General features: G+C 46.4%; 1 protein-coding gene across 6 annotated transcripts in view; it reads left to right on the forward strand.

Annotated features, from left to right (window-relative positions):
• Positions 1–23,936, forward strand: part of LRP4 (LDL receptor related protein 4) — a 565,328-nt gene that overhangs the window by 435,555 nt on the left and 105,837 nt on the right. For all 6 annotated transcript variants that reach the window (XM_069623191.1, XM_069623193.1, XM_069623192.1 and 3 more), the window contains exon 32: positions 23,378–23,522. In XM_069623191.1, coding sequence (XP_069479292.1) covers positions 23,378–23,522 — 145 coding nt within the window. The remainder of the gene's footprint in view (positions 1–23,377; positions 23,523–23,936) is intronic.

Raw genomic sequence — 23,936 nt, forward strand, 5'->3', positions numbered from 1 at the left:
GCTTATCTCAAGAGTGAATGTGAGCAGTACAAGAGGTTACACAGAGGTCTTTCAATCACAGTGGTTAAAATAGACACTTATACGCAAGGTTTCTTGGTAAAACACTTAATAATTTATTACACAATCATTTAGAAAACATTCACTAGAAGGAGGCAACTTAATATTATACAAAAACACACTTCAGTACTGAACCAATAAGTTTCTGAACAAGTTAGGCTCCTCTGAAGTAGGAGCAACATGGCACTCCCAGTTACTTTTAGTGGTTGTAAAAGGCACAAGTTAAGTAGAATAGATCATAAATGCTTTCTTAGGCAGTACAAATAGTTTTCAGTTCACAAGAGGACTCCATTCAGTTCAATAGGCATACGCCAAAGTCAATGGACTAGTGCCTTGGATAGGAAAGAGCCGTTCTTGTAGTAAACGGTAAAGTCTTTGTAAAAGTTCTCAGAAGTAGCTAAGGTTGAAAAAGAATCATATTTTGGGTCACAAGCTGATTGGGCCTGCAAGTTGGGGAAGTTACATGAACTTTCACCGCGAGAGTGGCGTTCTCTCAATCGGGTTGGCACAGTACCTTAATGTGAAGAACAAAATGCAGCTGAAGACGTTGGTTCCTGGCAGGACCTGCAGATCTCGCTGTTCCTGAGCCTCAGTCGTGGGGACAAGAGGGAGGACGTCGGGGGACTCCTGCACTGCACTGCATAGTCGGAAAACGCTGACAAGATGGAGTCACTTCAGTTCCAGTAGCTGTAATTCAAGCGCACAAACTGGTGTGCCTCTCCCTGGTTAATCCTAACCAGCCTTGAGAATGGTATCCAGGTGGCTTACGAGTTTATTGGTCCCACCAACTGAAATGAAGAAATCGTCCTTTAAGTGGCTTCTCTGTCGAGATGAACTTGGCAATTCGGACCTGCAGCAGGGCTTCACCTTGCAAACCAACGGTCCAGGAGTTGCAACAGCCGTCCTCTTCCAGCTCTTCTTCGGTTCTTTCATTCCAGTGGTCGACTCTGCATTCTAGTCCAAGACATTTGCCCTTTAAACAGTTTTCTCCCTTTCTTTCCAGCCTAGCTGTCACTTACCCAGCAGGGTGGCTGTTCTTGCCAGACAGTCAGGCAGCCAATCACACCAGAGTGCATTTGGGTCTCCTAGGAGACTAAGCACAGGGAGTTTCGGGCACCTCCCTTACTTCCTCCCCACCCCAGACACTCAGTCTTGAAGCCCGCCAAAGGCACGCAAACAAAGGGACCAAACATGGTTTGGTGCGCAGAGACAAACTCTAGAAGGACCTTTCCAAAAAGAAATTCCGAAAAAAGAAGACCGGGACCTGTTTAAACAAAGGGGCTTAAGCCGCCATCTTGAAAAACATGGCTCCCGTGATTTTTAGCTACCGGTGTTCGCGGTCGGGAAAAATCATGATAGTTCATTGTAAAACTACTGCCACCAGCCTTTTCAATAGGAAAGTGTAGCATTTGACTGCTAAATGAGTATTTAGACACAGAGGATACTATGTAACCCCTCCAGCACTCCATTGTAAGATGGTGTGTGCTGGGTCTAGGAATTTGGAAATACTAGTAAAGTAAATTTCACTTTACATTCTCTGGGAAACAGTAGTTCATCCCAGAGAAGGCATTTAAACCTTTGGGGATTCTAAAAGACATCCCTGTGTCACTGCACTGAAGGTGCTGTATAAGACACATGAAAAGATGATGCCTATGGAGTTGTCTAAAACTCGACAATCAAAGAACACAAGTGTAAAACACACATCAAAATACATGAGTGGGAAAAAAAAGGCTCACTCTCTTTCCAGGTAAAAAAAATCAAGTCCTCAAAAATCCAGCAAAGTTGCTGGGGGTCTCTAAGGTGAAGGGAATTAGCACATTTATGAGAATTCTCCCTAACATAGCTTAGCCTTGTGAAGGTTTTTAGTTGAACAAAAGTAAAGCAAATTCTTAGTTTAACAACTCTACAAAAACAGCTCTGAAATCCCTTCATTGGCTCCCATTGGATGCAAGGATTACATTTAAAACCCTCTGCATTGTTCACGAGCCTTTCTGGGGCCAGGGTCCAAAATACCTTCATTTATCCCTCTGCAAATACCCCCCCTCTCGAGCCCTTTGCTCCTCTACCTCTAATTCCCTCAGGGTCAGTCGTTTTCAAAGAAATGAGCTGGGGGCAGATCTCCTTTTGGAACAGTCTACCGGCCACCTTGCAACTTGAGGAGAACCATCTCCGGGGCCGGAAGCACCTCAAGACCTTCCTCTTCGCTTCCGCCTTTGCCCCTCTTCTCCCCTGCTGACCTGTTTTCTCTCTTGGCACTTTGCACCTCGACTCCCTCTGTCCTTCGGGCCCAGGTACCACTCACCCTGCCTCTGTCCTGCACTGCCTCTGGGCCTCCCATTGCACTGGGTTCTGTATCTGTACCCATATAGTCCCCCACTTTTCTTCTGCACTTACCAGATATACCCTATCTGACTAATCTTGCACTTGCCACTTGCTGGCTGCACTACCACCTTTTCATTGCCTGCATTTATTTATGTATTTAACTTATTCTTTATTCTTTTCTCTCCTCTGTTATGCACTTTCCACTTCTCCCCCTTCCATGCACATCCCCCTTTTTCCCTTCTCCGTGCACTTGTGCGTTCTTAATGTCACTGGACCTAGTAAGATCGTTGTTTTTATTTTTTGTTCTCCCTTGTTCCCCTCCCTTTAATTGGTCGTGCTGAAACACTTGTGTACGAGCGCGATATAAATAAAATATATATCATATCCAACTGCTGCCACCAGTGTTAGGCAAAGTTTGTATGCAGTACCCTCTGGGAACACTACAAACAACTCTGAGTACAGGTATAGGAAACCTAACCTTTGGTATAAGCTTGTACTACACAGTTTTGGTAGTGCGTTGAGCAGCCAGCCTTATTTCAAGAGAGGTCAATGTGAGCTGTATTTATTTATCAGTCAGTTACAATAGGCCTTCTTCAGAAGGGAGCAATATAACAGTAACACTCAAATACACTTCAGGAAATACACACTCTTAATACCTCTAAATCAGTAGATACCCTTTTGGGATGGCCCACAGACACTACCTACACCCTCAGGTGACTTCAATTGCTAGGGTGCTGGGGACATTAATATATCACTGTTGTATTTAGAATCATAAGTAATAAGTCAAAGGAAAAGGTTATTTAGAACATACAAGAGACCACAAATATTCTTAAGCAGGCAAATACTTTCAGATCCCCCCAATAAGAGTCATTCAGTGAGGCTAAGCCAAAGTCAATAGGCAAAGTCTATATGAGCTGAAGCACTTCTTTGTAGATAAGTAAAAAGTCTTTGCACAGTGTTTTAGAAGTCTTTGAAGAAACCAAGAATCAAATGTAGGGCCACACGCTGATTAGACTTGTGAGCAGTAGAAGATGCAAGCAACTCTACAGTAAGAGGTAAGTTCTCTCAGACTTTACAGTACCTTTAGAATGAAGAAAAGTGCAGGAAATGACTTCTGTTCCTGTGCAGCTCTGCAGTTCTCACTGTTCCTGGGCCTCAGTTGTGGGGACAAGAGGGAGGACTTCTGGGGACTCCTGCACTACAATGGGACGGTCATCACTCGTAACAGGCAATCTTCAATTCAGTGGCTGTTCGGTGTTTCAGCTCCTCGCGTCTATCGCAAATAGCAACACAGTGGTTCCTGGCTGTCGAGATGGACTTTCCTTCTTATGGGGTCCCACACTCTGTTGAGGGGGCTCAGGCTCGGTCTGTCCTGCTTCCTGGGAGTCGGGAGGATCTTCCAGGAGCTCTAGGCCAGCTTAAAAGCAACGCACACAATCTGGTGTTCCTCTCCCTGGCTATACGGTTTCCAGCAGCAACTCTGTGGAAATTCATCCAGCTCCAAGATGGATGTCCAGGTGCCTTACTTTGGAGTTGATTGGTCCCACCAACTCAAAGGGAGAAGTCGTCCTTGCAGGGGCTTCTCTGTCGATAGGAATTTGGAGTTGCAGCGCAGCAGCTCTTCACCGGGCATACCAACAGTCTAGGAGTTGCAGCTGGCGTCCTTCAAGTTATTCTTCGGTTCCTTCGTCCAGTGGTCGACTCTGCCTTCCGAGCCAAAAGCCTCGCCTTTTATTCAGTTCTCTCCCATTCATTCCAGCCCAGCTGTCAGTCACCCAGCAGGGTGGCTGTCTTGGCCAGACAGTCAGCCGGCCAATCACCACAGAGTGCATTTGGGTCTCCTAGGAGACTAAGCACAGGGAGTTTCGGGCACCTCCCTCCCTTCCTGCCTACCCCAGACCCCTGGAGCCAGAGGCGGGCTTCACTCGTGAATCCCGCCAAAGGCAAAGCGAACAATGGGACCAAACCTGGTTTGGCGCGCAGACTAAATCTCAAGAAGGACCTTTCCAAAAATAAATGGTGAAAAAGGAAGACCGGGGCCATTTTGACAAAAATGGCACCCTTAGGTGCTTTACTGCAGCTGCGAACACAGCCCGCGGTAAATGCACACCATGGTAGTTAAAACCAAACCACTGCCAACAGCCATTCAATGCGAAAAGGGTAACCTAAAAATGTTACATGCGAAGCTAGAGAAAGGGGATACTAGGTAACCCCTCCAGCAACCTATTGTAAGATAGTGTGTGATGGGTCTAGAAAGTTACAATGGTAAGTAAAGTCAATTTATCTTTACTGCTCTGTGAAACATTAGTTTATCCGAGAGAAGGTATTTAAACCTTTGGTAAATCTTAAAGACTTCCCTGTGCCACTGCACTGAAGGTGCTGTGTGACACAATTTAAAAGATGATACTTATGGAGTTTGTCAGACTCCACAACCAGAAGAAACACAGAGTTCAAGACATCACATTAAAATACATGAGAGAGTGGGAAAAAGGGGCTCGCTCTCTACAGGTTAAAAAAAATGAAGTCCTCAAAATCCAGAAAAGTTGCTGGGGGTCTCTAAGGTGGAGGGAATTAGCACATTGCTGAGAATTCCCCATAACACTCACTGCTTCTTTAGGCATGCAAGGTCTATTTGGACTGGAAGACCTAGAGGATTCTGGGATAGAAACATTTTCAAGAGACAATTTCTTCATTTCAAGAGCATGTTTCATTTCTAGTTCCCTGAGTTTGATGTCCTGATCTTTGGTTTCAGCTTGGATTTGTAATCTTTTGAATTCTAACTCAAGTCTCATTTTCTCAAGCGACACACATTCTGGACTCAGTGATGGGCCTTTTGGGGTCCCAGTGGCTAAAGGTTGAGGCAAAAGGGCATGTTGAGGCAAAAAGGGGCTCCCTTCCTGGAACTCCTCTCCCTCTTCTGACTCTTCTAAGACATCAGAGTTAGACTCTGCATTATCATCCCCAATATCAGTGGAGAACCTTTGCTGCAAATGTTGGGAGGACGTGACCTCTGAAGAAAAGGTGCCCCATTCAAATGAATGGGGACAAAATAGTGTGCCATGAAAGTTAGGGGGGGACAAACACCCCCATCCCCCCTAAAATTACGCCCATGCCCGATATCATTTTCCACACTTCCTGGGTTTGTAGGTGTGACCGGCCTACTACCCAGACTTCGATGATTCAACAGTCTTGCAATTAGTTCATTTTTCTTTCCTTTAACAGGGAGACTCCTGACTTTACAGATTTCTTTCAGTTGCACTACTGTTAAAATGATCAGGGCTTCCTGACTGAAGTTATCAATATTTGGCACGTTACAATTGCTTTTCTAGTGGAGCTTAATCTTGTGAAGGGCTTTAGTTGAACAAAAGCAAAGTAAATTCTTAGTTCAACAACTCTACAATATACCGTTTGGGTGCACTACAACAACACTGACCTCCTGGCAATAGGAACCCAACCTTTGGTAAAGGTCTGTACTACACAGGTTGGTAGCGTGTTGAGCAGTCATGCTTATCTCAAGGGGGGGTCAGTGTGAGCTGTAGGGGAGTTGCACAGCGGTTCACAGTGACAAGTATTCAAACAAACTCTAACATACGAGGTTTCTTGATTAAACAATTATTAATTTATGTAAGTCAGTTAGAATACGCCTTCTTCAGAAGGGGGCAATATAGTAGTAACACACAAATACCTCCAAAATAGACACTCTTAATATTTCTAAACCAGTAAGTACCCTTTCGGGATGGCACACAGATACTTTGTACACCCTCCGGTGACTTTAGTAACTAGGACACTGTGGACATTAATATATCACTGTTGGCATTTAGAATCAGACTTAGGAGTATGTCAAAGGAAAAAGGTTATTTAGAACAGAACAAGAGATCACACAAATATTCTGAAGCAGGTAAGTACTTTTGGTAACCCCCAATTCAAAGTTAGTTAACCCCTTCCTGGAATGAAGACCAAACACAATGTCAGAGGGAGGAAGAGTCATTCGGGGAGCAAGGCTAGGCCAAAGTCAATTGGGCAAAAGGCTAGGTGAGCTGAAGCACTTCTTGCAGGTATGTAAAAAGTCTTGCACAATGGTTTAGAAGTCTTTGTAGAAAAGAAGAAATCAAATCAGGGCCACAAGCTGATTGAACTTGTGAAGTAAAGAAGCCGTTAGCCACTCTACAGAGCAACCCAGACACGTCTCAGCAGAGAGCCAGTGAGGTTACAACAAGAGGTAAGATCTCTTAGACTGTACAGTACCTTAGGTAAGAAGAAAAGGGCTTTGTCTGGTGTCTGTTCCTGTGCAGCTCTGCAGATCCCTTGTTCCTGTGCCTCTGTCGTGGGGACAAGAGGGAGGACGTCTGGAAGACTCCTGCACTGCAGCAGGATGATCAGCAACAGAAAATGACCAACTTCTATTCAGTGGCACTTTGCGGTTTCAGCTCCTCGCGTCTAAGCTAATAGCAACACCGCAGACTCTTGGCTATCGATCGGCTGTCCTTGCATCTGGGGTCCAGCACTCTGTTGGGGTGGCGCAGGCTCAGTCAGCCCTGCTTCCTGGGCGTCCAGAGGTTCTTCCTGGAGCTGTAGGCCAACTTAAAAGCAACGCACACGATCTGGTGTTCCTTTCCCTGGCTATTCGGTTCCAGCAGCAACTGCAGTGGAATTTCAACCAGCGAGAGGATGTCCAGGTGGCTTACTTTGGAGTTGATTGTTCCCACCAACTCAAGGGAAGAAGTCGTCCTTGCAGGGCTTCTCTAGTCGAAACAAAATTGGAGTTGCAGCACAGAAGCAGGGCTTCACCGGGCAAACCAACAGTCCAGGAGTTGAAGCAGGCGTACTCTTCAAGTTCTTCTTCGAATTCCTTCGTCCAGTGGTCGACTCTGCCTTTCAAGCCAAAAAGCCTCGCCTTTTATGCAGGTTTCTCTCATTCATTCCAGCCTAGCTGTCAGTCACGCAGCGGGGTGGCAGTCCTTGCCGGACAGTCAGGCAGCCGGCCAATCACCTAAGAGTGCATTCCTGTCTCCTAGGAGACTAAGCACAGGGAGTTTTGTGCACCTCCCTTGCTTCCTGCCCCCACCAGACACCCTAGAGTCAGAGGCGGGCTTCACTCGTGAATCCTGCCAAAGAAAGAATGAACAAAGGGACCAAACCTGGTTAGGCGCGCACAGTAAATCTCAAGAAGGACCTTTCCACAAAGAAATGGCGAAAAAAGAAGACTGGGGCCGTTTTGACAAAAATGGCATTCTTGGGTGCTTTACTGATGCTGCGAATGCAGCCCGCGGTAAATGCACACCACGGTAGTTAAAAGTAAACCACTATCACCAGCCATTCATCGAGGAAAGGGTAACATAAAAATGTTACATGAGAAGCTAGACAAAGGGGATACTAAGTAACCCCTCCAGCACCCAATTGTAAGATAGTGTGTACTGGGTCTAGAAAGTTTACAATGTAAGTAAAGTCAATTTCAATTCACTGTTCTTGGAAACTGGAGTTTATCCAAGAGAAGGTACTTAAACGTGGGGAAATCTAAAATACTTTCCTGTGCCACTGCACTGAAGGTGCTGTGTGCCACAATGCAAAAAGATGATGCCTATGGAGTTTGTCAGACTACACAACCAAAAGTAACACAGAGTTCAAATCACATTAAAAATAAGAGAGTGGGGGAAAAAGGATCTCACTCTCTCCAGGTTCAGAATTCAAGTCCTCAAAATCCAGAAACGGGGGGTCTCTAAGGTAAAGAGGAATTAGCACATTTCGGAGAATTCTCCCCAACAAGCCATATCTGACTTTTCACGAATCAAGGGTGGTGCTGCGGACCCACCCCCCCCCCCTTTTATGCCAAAGGTTCCGTCGGAATGCCACCTCAACAAACCTTTGGTGTTGCCTGTGTTCTTTCCGAAACCTAAGTCGCCGGCTGAAAGGACTTTGCAATCGCCGGATGTTGTTCATGCTCTGAAGTTCTAGGTGCCACGTATGATGAGTTTTCGGAAGACATCTTAACTGTTAGTGAACTTTGCTCCTGTGAACCATGGGAAGGCCTTGTCCAAGGCTTCCATCTCAAGGTGGCTCTCCGGCTGCATCACATACTCTCATCGGTTGGCAAACTGACCGCTGCCCGGCCAGCGGAGAAGCGATCGATGCAACAACGGTGTTCCTGTCTGGTGTGGCCGTGCTGGACATCTGCAGAGCTGCTACGTGGAGGTCTACGCACACCTTCATGAGATTCTACTGCATCGACAGGGATTCCAGGGAGGAGTCCAGGGTCGGCCAATCAGTGCTACACAATCTGTTCGCTTGAAGGTGAGCCTGTTCCGGACGTAAGCGTAATTGCTTCTGTTGCGCCTTGCCACCTCCCGTGGTTGTGTAATGTTGTACTGCTATATATTCTTTATTCATGAGCATGTGAATCCATGTCAGACCCCATGCTGGAGAAGGAACAAGCTACTTACCTGTACCTATTGTTCTCCATTATGGGTCTGGCATGATGCAAACCTTCCCTCCTGCCCCTCTGCTGCTTTTCTTGGTAATACTGGCACTTTATGTGCTACCAAATCTGAAGATGGCTGCCAGAGGAGGGGCTTAGGGAGAGGGCAGTCATTAGCTGGGGGCAGTATGACCCAGAGTATAGTGATTGGTTTAGAGGAGAAATACAGTTTGTAATTGAAAGTGTAAGATTCCTGGCCTGACAACAGGGAATATTCATGAGCATGTGAATCCATGCCAGACCCATGCTGGAGAACAATAGTTACATGTAAGTAACTTTTTCCTTATTACTGTTTCTGCTTTGCAACATCTGTACTTGCGCTATACTTCATGCAACCTCATGCCAGAAACAATCAATCTGAGGGACGTCGACGCGTGAAAGACAATGGGAACAGTACAGGTCACACTAGGGATAATATTATTAATCACGCCCTGTCGACATCCGTTTTCAAGTTTTGAAAACACATCTTGTAATACTCTGCGACTTCCACTAGATGTCGGACTATGTAGACCAAGTGAATCTAAGCCGATACAAGCACCAGAAATACGATTACAGTGGGTGATGTATCAGATATATTTGTATCTGAAACCTTGAGAGTGTAAGTGTTACCTGGTTACTTGTATACTTGTTACTTATTAAATAAAAATGTGTTCCTGTGTGTGTGCGGGTGGCAGATTGCCCGTTTTAGCAATTTTGTGCTGTCCTTAATCCCATCTGTTGGGTCCTGGCACTTTTCTGCCTCGGCAGCCATTGTGCCTCAGTGATTGCAGCCCTTGCCAAGATTGCCTTATCTTTTTTTCACTGCCTGATGTGGCTCTGCTTTGCCTGACTCCTACCCCCCATTGGCTGCTTGGGCCTTGATTGCCCAGTCGGAACAGCTGGGAGGCGGGAGCCGGCACCACCTGCAAAGTCCCACGACAAAGGCCCCTGTCTGCTTCCCTGTCCGCTGACGGGCCGCTACATGAGTCTTCTGCTACAGCCCAACCCTTCTTGAGGTTCCTATCCCTGGACTACTGGACTATCATGACTCTCTTATGTCATTCCCTTTGGTTAGCTCCCTCCTCCTGATTGCCCTTGTCCACCTTCCTGGCTCCTTTATCCACTTTCACTGCTTGTACTCTCAGCTCTCCCTGTTACGTATTCAAATGTAATTTATGTACACTCCATCAACATCTGATTCCCACTTCACCATAACTACATGGCCTTACATTTGATAGTCAAACTTGGTGTGTTCTGCATTTAACTAGATAGATGTATAGGGTAGGCCATACTCGGTGTTTTTTGTTATCGGGGGGGACGTGTTCTAGTAGAGCAGAAACACTATGGGAAACAAACATGAAACACAAACTACCCCTGTCTCCCGTATTTTATCTTAGTGCAACCCTCCTCTGATTCACGTTTTTTATTATTTTTCTCAAGGAACAATGTGACCATACAACGCCCAGATTTAGAAAAAATATAATACATTTATTTGTTTTTCACAATTAGTTCAACACATTTAAAACAAAATTGAAAAATACACAAACATTTTCTCTATTTTTCTTTCTCTTTACTGATATCTACAAAGGCTTTCTGAGTTTGCCATCATATTTTCAAAACAGATTAATGTGCCCCTGTTTGTACCAAAAATTCATTATTCAAAGAAAGTAATGGCATTTCGTCAGTGATTTGTTAGGATGATATGTTGACGCGTTTCGGCCTGTGTTATACAAAATTAACCACCTCCTGCAGTGGGTTCTTGGTAGTTGTTGAAAAAGGCCTTCTTCAGGACAAGTGATGAGTAGTGTTTGAAGTGACTAGTCTGTTAACCCTTGTGTCATGGTGTATCTTGTTGAGCAGACTTTCAACGGGAACTAACGGACATCAGCTTTCAATAGCTGGACAACGAATGTGTCACTTATTCAAGCCATACAAGTTCATAGTCTTAGGCCATCTTGGTTCAGGATGTTTTCTTTCAAATGGAAATCCGGTGTTGTAATTCCTGCAATGCCTGTGCGGCTCCAGGCGGTACGCTCTGTGCGGCTGCTCCCGATATTGTTGAAAGTTTACTAAAGTCTGCTCAACAAGATACACCATGACACAAAGGTTAAAAGACTATTTAGTCACTTCAAATACTACTCATCACTTGTCCTGAACCAGTGACTGTTCCATACCACTGTACTTGCTTTCTCCTCCCTCTGCCTCCTCTCTCTTCTCACCCATGGCGCTTTCTGTTTCTCCCATCTATTCCAACTGCTTTTCTATCAACTATCCTTCCCTTCTCACTAAATCTGGAAAGAACAAGTTTAAAAAGGATATCCTGGCCTCCAACCCAGGTCTGCCTATCGCTGATAGCTATTCTAGCGCCTCTTCCAGTCAGACCCTCACTGACATCCTCTTTGTCGTTCCTTCACCAGATCTATGGACCCTGCATATGTGTCAGAATTCTCCTTCATAAACTTGACCCTGTAGTGTAGAGGAAGAATTCTTCCCACTAATATATCTCTCTGGATGTATGAATAAACATACAGAGAAATCGATTAATTGAAAGACTGGATTCCCTCGAGACCTCGTGGCTGTAAAGAGAGAGACGATAGATTATTAACCTGAATCAAGACCGTAGTATAAGTGAGCAAGATAAACCATAACACTAACCTGTGAGGCTAGTGACAAAAACCCAGAAAAAGGAATGGGAATCTATTCAGTAGTCTTGAAAACTCCTGTAACATAAATCAAAACAGAAGAATTGAATAGGACAATACCATCGGTGATATGAGACAAGTAAAGGCAAAGATTGCGACTAAACAGACTATATGATGGACCGACAATTCACTGGAACCTAAGGAATGTAGAGTTAATGGGTTTCTCCAGATACTCTACCCTAACCAGTGTTACTGTGTAGCAAACCCACCCGAACCCAAACTAAGTAATGAAAACAAAGCACTCAGTTAACGTACCGGAATAGTTCAATGAAACAACTCCCACGTTGCAGCAGAGGCTGAGTCCGGCTCCTATGTTTCAACGGAGGTCGTCCGAATCCCGCGGGGCAGCTGAGGCTAGGGAAGACCACTCCCACGGTGCAGCTGAGGCTGAAACCACTCCCATGTTGCAGCGGAGGCTGATAGAATCCCACGGGGCAGCAGAGGCTGAAAAAAGGTTCGCGGGACGAAGGTAAGTGAAAAAATAAAATAGAACTAAGCGGAAACTCAAGAAAAAGTCAGTTTCCGTAAGTGCGCCAAAATACAAAAGGGTCAGGCAAGAGCAAGTCAAAAAACAGTCCAGGTCCAAAAAACACAAGCGGGCAGCGTCGAGACCAAGGAGCAGGCAGAAAGACAATCCAGGAACGTGCGCTGTAATCTAAATAACCAGAAGTTCGGGGTACCAAAGCAGACAAGGAATATCCAAAAAGCAGGTAAAAAAATGTTAGCCAAAATATCACGAAGAAACACGAAAAAACCACAATACCAAAAAGCTCTATCGCAAGCACTGAATCTTGGACAAGCCAGAGTTAAATAGGGCAGGTCATGTGACTAGCGTTTATTTCCTGGATGCCGGCTCCCTCCCTTTGACAACGGCTTCCAAAGTTTCCAAGGTAACCGCCAACCCCTACTGCAGGGACCAGGCCGAATACTTTGGTATCTTTTGCCGTACTTCCTTGCTAGATGAGTTTTACCGGGGCATTTGGCAATCCGGGAGTTTCTTGAATACTGTCTCGAGTACCGTAGCATGACAGTACCCTCCCCAAAACATAGACCCCCTCTCAGAGAAGCTCAGAAATAGGCAACCAAACGAGGGGCATGGACATGACCCACGGGTTCCCAAGTACGGTCCTCTGGACCATATCCTTTCCAATCCACGAAATACCATCTAACACCCTTGGAAACTTTAGTAGAGAGGATCTTGTGAACTTCATATTCCTCCTCACCCTTTTTAGTTGATAACCACACCTTCCCACCCACATTATAACTCGGGCCGGAGAACGATGAGCATCAGAAAAACGTTTGGTGCGTTCCTGAGCCAACTCTAACTGCTGTTTAACCTGGCTACGGATAGACACCAGTCGTTCCACACAAGAAGCCGCTGCAGGATGATTAGTAGGACAAGGAGGCGACAAAGGCAATGATCTAGGATGGCGACCATACAAGGCAAAAAAAGACGAGGATTGAGTGGAGGAATGCAGAGAATTATTATACGCGAATTCCGCCATAGTAAGCACCGAGAGCCAAGTGTCCTGATATTGATGGGTCAGACACCTAAGGTATTGTTCCATGGTGGAGTTCAAGCGCTCCGTCTGCCCATCCGTTTGGGGATGATACGAGCTAGAATACCTATCATCTATACTAAAAGAGGCAGTCAAAGATTTCCAAAAATGCAAGGTGAGCTGCAAACCCCTGTCCGAGACAATAATCGAGGGAAGACCAAAGAAATGGAACGCGCTCTTTAGAAATAGATCCGCTAAAACAGGAGCTGTTGGTACATCTTGACAACGTACAAATAAGACCAACTTGGTTAAGTAATCAATAATGACCCAAATGGTATCAAAACCAGATACAGAAGGTAGTTCTACTTCGAAGTCCATAGATATCATATACCAGGGCTGATCTGGAATGGGCATGGACTGTAGCAATCCTACTGGTTTCGCATTAGAACTCTTACACTGGGCGCAAACATAACAGCGAGCAATGTATTCAGTAACATCCTTGACCATGGACGACCACCAACACCAACAATGTAATAGGTCTATGGTTTTCTTAGTACCAGGATGTGCTGCCACCCTAGAATCATGACACCAACTCATAGCTTTCTTTCGAGTATCATCATCAGGCTAATATAACAGACTTTTAACATAAGGAAGACCCCGGATGACATCAAGATTCAATTGTTTAACCTCCTCTGGATTTCTCCTCACCCAATCCAGCAGTTCTGAACTAAGCGTGGGTTTAAGAGTACAACCACATACCCCCTAATGAGGTATAAGCAAACGAGCATCGGTTTGGATCAACGAAGGGACACCATGCATTCGGGACAATGCATCAACCTTAGTATGTAACGAACCAGGTCTGTATGTGATGGTAAAATTAAACATTGAAAAGAATTCGTGCCACCTGGCATGTCGAGCCGTGGAACACTTTATAGATTGCAAAGCCAGTAGATTCTTGTGATCTGAAAATACCTGAACTGGTACTGTTGTACCCAATAAATGATGTCGCCAAGTCATAAAGGCATCCCTTACTGCCAGCAATTCCTTCTCTGTTATGGTATAGTTACTCTCATAAGATGTCAATTTCCGGGAATGAAAAGCAACTGGGTGTAACCCATGGGTCTCTGGGCATTCCTTGGACAAGATGGCACCAAGAGCTATGTCTGACGCATCGGCTTCGACCACAAAGGGAAGAGAAGGATTACGGTGTTGAAGAATAGGAGCGGTTGTGAAAGCCGTTTTGAGTTTAACAAAGGCATTAGTGCTATCCTCTCCACATACAAAAGACTTTTTACTGCTTGTGAGAGCAGTTAAGGGAGCTGTCACTGTAGAGAAATCCTTAATGAATCTCCTATAAAAGTTTGCGAACCCCAATAAGGTCTTGAGAGCTTTCAGCGATGTAGGTATTGGCCAATCCAAAACCGCTTTGACCTTCGATTGACTCATTTGGATTCCCTTGCATGTTATGTCATAGCCAAGAAGTTCCACTTCAGTGGCATGGAAGATACATTTTTCCAATTTTGCAAACAAATGACTATCTCGAAGTCGTTATAAAACCTGGGTAACGTGTTGTACATGAAGTTCATAAGTAGCTGAATAAACCAAGATATCATCCAAGTAGATGACAAGAAATTGATCTATCATATCATGAAAGACATCATTTATGAAATATTGAAAAGTAGCAGGAGCATTACAGAGTCCGAATGGCATGACCCTGTATTCAAACAGGCCATATTTTGTCTTGAATGCAGTTTTCCATTCATCTCTGCCACGAATCCTGACCAAATTGTATGCCCCTCGGAGATCTAACTTGGTAAATATGGCTGAAGAACCAAGCCGATCCAATAAGACAGAAATTAGTGGAATGGGATGTTGATTCCTGATAGTTATTAGATTCAAAGCCCTGTAGTAGATACATGGACGAAGATCCCCTTCCTTTTTAGGAACAAAGAATAGAGGGGAAGCTGCGGGAGATCGAGAAGGACAAATAAACCAAGATTTCAGAGCCTGATCAATATATTCTTTGAGAACCTGGTCTTCTTTGTGTCAATGAATAAATTCTCCCAGATGGAATCTTGGTGCCAGGAATGAGATCAATGGGACAATCATAGGGCCTATGAGGTGGTAACACCATGGCACCTCCTTCATCAAATACGTCTTGAAATTCAATGTACTCTTCGGTAATTCCCCCGTGATCACAGCTCCAATTGTGGGTGCAACATCCAGCAAAGGACGACATGGATTGTCCCCTGGAAATTTTGACCGCCAACACTGGTTTTCACAGTGTTCTGACAAAAATTCTATAGTATTTGTGAACCAATCAATGGTTGGATTGTGCACTCTGAGCCAGGGAATCCCAAGGATCAACTTAAAATGTGGAGCCGAAATGAGATCAAACCCAATGGTCTCAGTATGAATTGTTTCCAAAACAAGGTCAACAGTTTGATGGGTAACCATGCCAGATAACAAAGAACCACCATCTACTGCATTAACCGCCACGGGTTTGTCTTTCTCGAGGATAGGTAAGGCTAACCCCTTGGCATATTGTGTATCAATATAATTTCCTGTGGCACCCGAATCAAGCACTGCAGTAGCTAGAACTATATTCCCAGGGGGGGCAATGAACGTAACTGTCATTGTAAATGGAATTACCAAACTTGAGTCCATTAACAGGGAAGAGCTCGGCAATTGGACTCCTTTTATTGCCGAGCTTTCAAGTTTCCCTGTTTCTTCATGGGTTTTTTAGTACACTCTTTCAAGAGATGATCGGAAGCACCGCAATAGAAACACAGATGATTCTTCTTTCTATTATCTCTCTCCTCCTGAGAAAGGGGTCCCTGTGTAGCCGCCCCTATCTGCATGGGCTCTGGTTCTCCTGTAGCCAGAGTAGGGTTAATGGATACTGGAGGAGGCAACCCCCTCTTTTCACCCTTTCTGGCAGCCTTACGGGCGTCAATCTGCAGAACCAGTTCCAATAATCCTGGAAACGTGCTCGGGATGACAGGTACCATAGCAAGAGAGAGTGTCTTTTAAAGAATCGGATAAGCCTTTATAAAAAAGCAAGGCTTTTTTATCATCAGGCCACCCTGTTTCAGCAGCCAACTGATTAAATCTGGCCAAATAAGCCAGAAGAGTTTAATCCCCCTGTTGTAAATTTAACAACTCCAACTCCATAACCTGAGCCTTGTATCGTGTATCGAAATCCTTGCCCATGGCTTCAATCAATGCATCACAATCGAACAACAGTGGGCTGCTTTCCTCCAAAAGAGGGTTAACCCAGGCTGCCGCAGTTCCCCCAAGATGGGACAATAAGAAAGCGGCTTTGATTGCTGAATCTGGGAAAGAGCCCGGTCTACATCAGTAATGCAACCGGCATTGATTTAGAAATGTCCTAAAGTGTTTAGGATCCCCATGAAACCTCTCAGGTGGAGCTAATGGAAATTGTGAGGTAATGTAGACCGGTCCTGCCTCGGCCTGTGCTGCTGCAGTACCCGAACCCGAAGGGGCTGATGTTGACTGAACCGGAAGAGAAGGGGGATGCATGGGCGTTTGCCATTCCAAAATTTGTTGTTGGGTAGTGGCATGTGCTGTAGCCATGTCAGTGCGCAAATCTGCCACTAACTGAAGCATATTAGCCAGGGTCTCATTAGGATCCATTTATGAGGCTTCTGATTATGTCAGAATTCTCCTTCATAAACTTGACCCTGTAGTGTAGAAGAAGAATTCTTCCCACTAATATATCTGAATAAACATACAGAGAAATCGATTAATTGAAAGACTGGATTCCCTTGAGTCGAGACCTCGTGGCTGTAAAGCGAGAGACAATAGATTATTAACCTGAATCAAGACCGTAGTATAAGTGAGCAAGATAAACCATAACATTAACCTGTGATGCTAGTGACAAAATCCCAGAAAAAGGAATGGGAATCTAGTCAGTAGTCTTGAAAACTCCTGTAACATAAATCAAGACAGAAGAATTGAATAGGACAATACCATCAGTGATATGAGACAAGTAAAGGCAAAGAATACGACTAAACAAATGATATGATGGAGCAACAATTCACTGGAACCTAAGGAATGTAGAGTTAATGGGTTTCTCCAGATACTCTACCCTAACCAGTGTTACTGTGTAGCAAACCCAAACTAAGTAATGAAAACAAAGCACTCAGTTAACATATCGGAATAGTTCAATGAAACAACTCCCACGTTACAGCGGAGGCTGAGTCCGGCTCCTACGTTTCAACGGATGTTGTCCGAATCCGCGGGGCAGATGAGGCTGGGGAAAACCACTCCCGCGTTGCAGCGGAGGCTGAAAAGAATCCCGCGTGCAGTTGAGGCTGAAAACCACTCCCACGTTGCAGCGGAGGCTGATAGAATCCCACGGGGCAGCGGAGGCTGAAAAAAGGTTCGCGGTACGAAGGTAAGTGAAAAAATTCAATAGAACTAAGCGGAAACTCAAGAAAAAGTCACAGTTTCCGTAAGTGCGCCAAAATACAAAAGGGTCAGGCAAGAGCAAGTCAAAAATCAGTCCAAGTCCAAAACACACAAGCGGGCAGCGTCGAGACCAAGGAGCAGGCAGAAAGACAATCCAGGAACGTGCGCCGTAATCTAAATAACCAGAAGTTCGGGGTACCAAAGCAGACAAGGAATATCCAAAAAGCAGGTAAAAAAACGTTAGCCAAAATGTCACAAAGAAACATGAAAAAACCACAATACCAAAAAGCTCAATCAGAAGCACTGAATCCTGGACAAGACGGAGTTAAATAGGGCAGGTCATGTGGCTAGCGTTTACTTCCTGGACACCGGCTCCCTCCCCTTGACAACGGCTTCCAAAGTTTCCAAGGTAACCTCCAACCCCTACTGCGGGGACCAGGCCGAATACTTTGGTATCTTTTGCCGTACTTCCTTGCTAGATGAGTTTTACCAGGGCATTTGGCAATCCGGGAGTTTCTTGAATACTGTCTCGAGTACCGTGGCATGACAATATGATCTCTGTGCTCTGTCCTGTCTCCTCCTCTACCATTAATGGTGGCACTTGCTGGGAAGTCCTCATGGATTCCTTTGACTCCTCCAGAGTCATCCTAAATGTCTACCTAAATGGCACGGTTATGGTCCAAGGCCCTCAGGCCAATCTCCTCTTCGATACGCGGTTCCCCCGCCTCATCAACTCCCTTTCATCTCCGGCTGTTCCCTCCTCTCATCCCTTGGTTACCTTCTCTGCCCCCCCTCAGGCTACCTCCACACCTCCGCAGGGCATTCCTCTGATTTGTACCCCTCCCTGGAAGGTCTTTAAGGCTGGCAACCTTCTTCGTCTTATCACTCTCAACTCTCGCTCTGCTGTCAAACACTCGTCTGACATCTGCCACCTCCTTGAAGAATTGGACCTTGATGTCCTCGGTCTTACAGAGAAATGGTTCACTACCAGTTTTGTCACAAGTTTTGACACTCTCCTCCCTGATGGCTACAAGATCCTCTCCGCACCCAGATCCATCTGGCCTGGAGGGGGTGTAGCCCTGGTCTTTCCTGAGTGGATCCCTGCCACGATCATTCCCACTCAGATTTACACCTCTTTTGAATGCCTTGTCTGCAGGTTCTTTCTCTCTCTCTCTCCTAGCCACTCTCTTACTGTTGCTACTCTCTACCAACCCCCTGGCCAAATCACCTCTTTTCTCTTTGAGTGGGCTGATCTCTCCTACTCCCTCCTTGCCTCTACCACTCAACTCCTCCTCCTACGTGACCTCAACATCCACCTCGATTGCCCCTGTTCCTCCTCTGGGCTCTTTCCCGACCTCTGCGATTCCCTCTCCCTCTCTATCCTACCCTCTGGCCCGACTCACTCTGCAGGACACACACTTGATGTCTTGATCTCCTCTGGCCTCCCCCTCTCTATCCTTCTGACCACTCCTCTCTCCTGGAGTGATCACTGCCTCCTCTCACCTTTCCCTCTCTTCCCCCAAGCCAAGCCTACACCAACATTGCCACCTACCTTCTCAGACATCCGGCCCATGAAGGGTTTGTCAGTTGAGGCTTTCGCTGCCACCTTCTCTTCCCTCCCCCTTACTCCACTGACTGACTCACACCGTGACACATGCCTGTCCCTTCTCTACTCTTCTATTTCTGATACTCTTGATGTTCTTGCCCCTGTCATGAGGATCCACTTGAAGCCCAAAGCCAAGTGCATTTCCTGGTGTGACTCCGACCTAGCTACACTTAAACATAAGTGTAGGGCGGCTGAGAGGAAATGGAGGGCTTCCTGGTCATCCTCTGACAAAGTGGCCAGTCGCCTGCTCCAAAGGCAATACAGACTCTCTGTCTGCACCAAGAAGAGAGTCCACATTCAAACCTGTGTCTCTGCGGCATCTAACAGAACGGCCAAACTCTTTAAAATCTGCAAGGAGCTGGCCAACCGTGCTGCAGTCACTACCCCTCCTCTTGTCTCCCAGGCTCTCTGCAATGCCCTTGCCTCTCACTTTATCTAAAAAAAAAACAAGACGCTCTGTTCCTGGGGTCAAGGCTCAACACAGTCTCCTGCCTGGCTGCTCCCTCGGAAGACAGGATAGCGTCCATTCTGGGCAAGGTGCGACGGCTGTTAGCACTGAAGATCGCCACAGTGAGGACCATCAAGTTGCTGCTCGGCATGTCGTGTATCTACCTGATCAGACTCTGCAGGTTGCAGATGCAAACTCTTCAGGAGTTCCTGGACGCTCGTTGGATCCATGTGTCCGGAAGCTTCACCGACACAATTGTCCTCGATGAGGAGTTCCGTCGAGCAATAAGGTGGTGGGGCGTGCGGTCCAACATCGCCGGGGGCATGGATTTACAGAGCCCTCCTTACCAGGAGACGCTCACCACAGACGCTTCCCGGGAGGGCTGGGGAGCTCACACCGGGCGTCTCCACACCCGATGCCTGTGGCTACCGGAGGAGTGGGACCTCCACATCAATTCCCTGGAGCTGCGGGCAGATCGACGTGTTTGCAACGGCGATGAACTCCAAATGTCAGAGGTTCGCCAGCAAGTTTCACCAGCCGAAGAGCATGGGGGACGCGTTCTCCTTTCCGTGGGAAGGCCTGTTCCTGTACGCGTTTCCTCCGTTGCCCCTAATGCTGCAAGTCATCATTCAACTCAAACGTTGCTGGTGCAAGATGATCCTTGTCGCCCTGGCATGGCCAAGACATATTTGGTACCCGGACCTTCTCAGCCTGTCGACGTCACCACCAGTTAAGCTGCCAGTGGTTGCGGATCTGCTCACCAGAGAATGAGGCGCAATCCTTCATCATGACCCAGGGTCTCTGAACCTGAAGGCTTGGCTCCTGCAGCATTAGCGTTTGGTGGGAACGAGCTTCCGGCAGACTGCAGGGAGGTCCTTGCCAGGGCCAGATCGTCGTGCTATGGAAACACGTGGAAACGCTTTGCGACGTAGTGTCCAACACAGAAGATCAACCCTCTGAGGGTCACGGCCCCGCAGAGCCTTCCATACTTTGTCCTTGGCCAGGACGGGGCTGGCTCACGCCTCCGTCAAGGTGCATCTGGCGGCTATCTCCCACTACACCAGGTCTCTGGGACAGTCTTTGCTTTGGTCACACCGTCTGGTCAAGGATTTCCTTAAAGGACTGTTCTGATCGTTGCCGCCTGTGAATGCGCCCGCCCCGGCGTGGGAACTCAACGTGGTTCTGACAAGGCTCATGGGGGGCCACCTTGAGCCTATACATCAAGCCCCTCTCAAGTACCTTTCGTGGAAGACGGCTTTTCTCGTGGCTATGACCTCTGCCAGGATAGTAGGTGAGATCCAGGCCCTATTCTGCAATCGGCCTTATCTGACTTTGCAGGATATGAGGTTGGTGCTGCGGACACACCCCTCCTTCATCCCGAAGGTTCAGTCGGAATTCCATCTCAACGAACCTTTGGTGCTGCCTGTGTTTTTTTCCAACCCCTTCGTCACCTGCTGAAAGGACTCTGTGCTCGCTGGATGTGGCGCGTGCTCTGAAGTTTTATGTTGCTCGCACAAGAGTATCCAAAAGACATCTTAACTTTTTGTGCGCTTTGGTCCTGTGAACCATGGGAAGGCCTTGTCCAAGGCTTCCTTCTCCAGGTGGCTCTCCGGCTGTATCACTCATTTTCACCGGTTGTTAAACCGACCGCTGCCTGGCCATCCGAGAACCCATTCTACCAGAGCGATAGATGCGACAACGGCGTTCCTGTCTGATGTGCCTCTGCTGGACATCTGCAGGGCTGCTACGTGAAGGTCTATGCACACCTTCACGAGATTCTACTGCGTCGACAGGGATTTCAGGGAGGAGTCTAGGGTCGGCCAAGCAGTGCTACGCAACCTGTTCGCTTAAAGGTGAGCCTGGTGAGGAGGTCAGAGTAATTGCTTCTGTTGAGCCTTGCCACCCTCGTGGTTGTGTATTGTATGTACTCCTATGTATTCTTTATTCATGAGCATGTGTATCCATGCCAGACCCCAGGCTGGAGAAGGAACAAGTTACTTACCTGTGGCTCTTCTTGGTTATGCTGCCACTTTACATGCTACCAAATCTGAAGATGACTGCCAGAGGAGAGACTTGGGGAGAGGGCAGTCATTGGCTCGGGGCAGTGTGACCCACAGCTCAGTGATTGGTTTATGGGAGGAAGACAGTTTGTAAGTGAAAGTGAAACAGTTTTTTCTTTTACCGAGGATTCCCAGCCTGACGACAGGGAATATTTATGAGCATGTGAATCCATGCCAGACCCATGATGGAGAACAACAGTTACAGGTAAGTAACTTGTTCCTTCTCTCTGACAACAACTGAAAATGTTTCTAGGTTAGTTCGATCTATGAAAGTGTCATCCAAAGAGGGGCTTCCCTGCTCCTCCAGAACCATCAAGGACCACATTGACACCCTAGCTCCAATCTTGACTGATTTCTGCAGTCGCTCTTTTGCCACTGGATCTTTTCCCCTCTCCCTCAAACACTCCCCTGTGTGCCCCCTTCTAAAGAAGCCTTCTGCCAATCCTTTGTGTCCAGCAAACTATCATCCAATCTCTAGCACACCTTTCCTGGGAAAACTCCTGGAAATGCTAGCCGACTCCGAGGTTACTCTCCACACTAAATCTGGTGGTTGTCTCCATGACCATTAATCTGGCTTCAGCGAAGCCAGAGACACAGAAACTGCTCTCCTGAACACCTGTGAAGATCTACTCTCTAATCCTGACTCCAGCCTTCCTTCTGTCCTCATCCTCCTTGACCTTTCCTCTTCTCTTGACACGTTCAATCACGCCATCCTGATCAATCGACTCCGTGAGAACCTGGGCCCTCCCTCGCCCTCCCCTGCTGGCTTACCTGTCTGCTGTGCCGACTGGTTGCGTGATACCCTCAGAATCTCACTGGTTACCAGGCTCCTCATTGATCAGTTGCCCCTCCATTGCATCCAGGCCTATCGCGCACTTAGGGGTTATATTTGTAACCCCTACAGCCCCCTCCCTCCTTGCACTTATCCAGAACTGTGCTGCCCTGGCTGCACTTACTGAGAGCAATGATGCCCTGATTGCACTTCCCCCTCCCTCTGCCTGCCACTCTCCCTTTGCCCTGCACTTTGCACTGTCGCACATGCACGATCTGAATGACACAAGGGTCTAGTAAGATGGTTTTTTTGTCCTTCCTCTGTCTCCCTCCCTTGTCACGTCTAGAAACACTTGTGTACAGGCGTGTTATAAATAACTTACAACATCATAAACACTAATGCTGGATTAATTAATACTTTGTTCATTCTGGCATGGTTGGAAGTCTCTACCTAATATTGTAATTTTTAGTGCCGGCCAGCAAAAGTAAAGGCTAAAATGTAATCTGGGCTGGTAACATGTATACAGACAAGACGTGACGTGTGTATTGTATTGCATACGAGAGATTTAAGCAGGTATTTGCTACTGCATGGGAAACACACCAATGTTGTTCTTGCTAGATGCAGTATAATTTAAGGAAAATTATAATTCTCAGGTGCTCATCAACTTGACTACATATACTGTAATGTGTGCAGGTGCTCAATGCATGTTTGTGTTGCCTCCTTTCAGTTGGGTACACCAAGCATGACCATTTGTAGTTAGAATATATCTGGCAAATTGTTCCTTAGTAACCCTGAGTTGTTTCACCCGTATAAGTAATTACTACACCACACACACCATTGTTTGTAATATAAGGGTCTATCTTCAACAAATGAAGCCATCAAAAGCACGCAGGTCACATTGCACAGGCCCACCATGGATCCTGATCCTCCCCAGTGTTTTCCTCCAGACATCCGTGCATTGGGTTTATTCAGTGCATACTTTACCTAAGTGCTAACAGTGTGTTTTTTTTCTTCCTATGTGACCAGCAAGACCGATGGGTTTACTGGACTGACTGGCAGACAAAATCCATCCAGCGAGTTGACAAGTACTCCGGCCGAAACAAGGAGACTGTTCTGGCCAATGTTGAGGGTCTGATGGACATCATTGTGGTGTCACCGCAGAGGCAGACAGGTATGGTAGCAGCTTACAGAGGGAAGGGTATTGGCTAGGGTTTATAACTTTGATGCAAGTCTGTGTCAATTGACATGGTGGAGGCATGTATTAGGTCAATATTTCTCACTAGATTGAGCCCCCTTGTATTTTTGATTTCTTTGTCTGTGCCTTGAGCTGTTAACATCAACAGTGAAGTTTCTTTCAAGGACTCACTGAAGGCTGCAACTCATTTTGATGTGCTGCCTTGGTAGCCCATATGGCTACCACAGCCGGGGTAAATATAAAGTGCCCAATTATGTCCCTATGTGCTGTCTCTCACTCAGAAAGTGTGTCCGTTACAGGCTAGTAGCAGCTGTATACCTTTTGCTTGGTTGTCCTTTTTTACACTGTAGCCCCTTTCTTCATGAATAGGAGCAAATTGCTCCTTGGATT

The sequence above is a fragment of the Ambystoma mexicanum genome, chromosome 11 (assembly GCF_040938575.1).
Source record: "Ambystoma mexicanum isolate Mex_15411 chromosome 11, UKY_AmexF1_1, whole genome shotgun sequence".
Lineage (NCBI taxonomy): Eukaryota > Metazoa > Chordata > Amphibia > Caudata > Ambystomatidae > Ambystoma > Ambystoma mexicanum.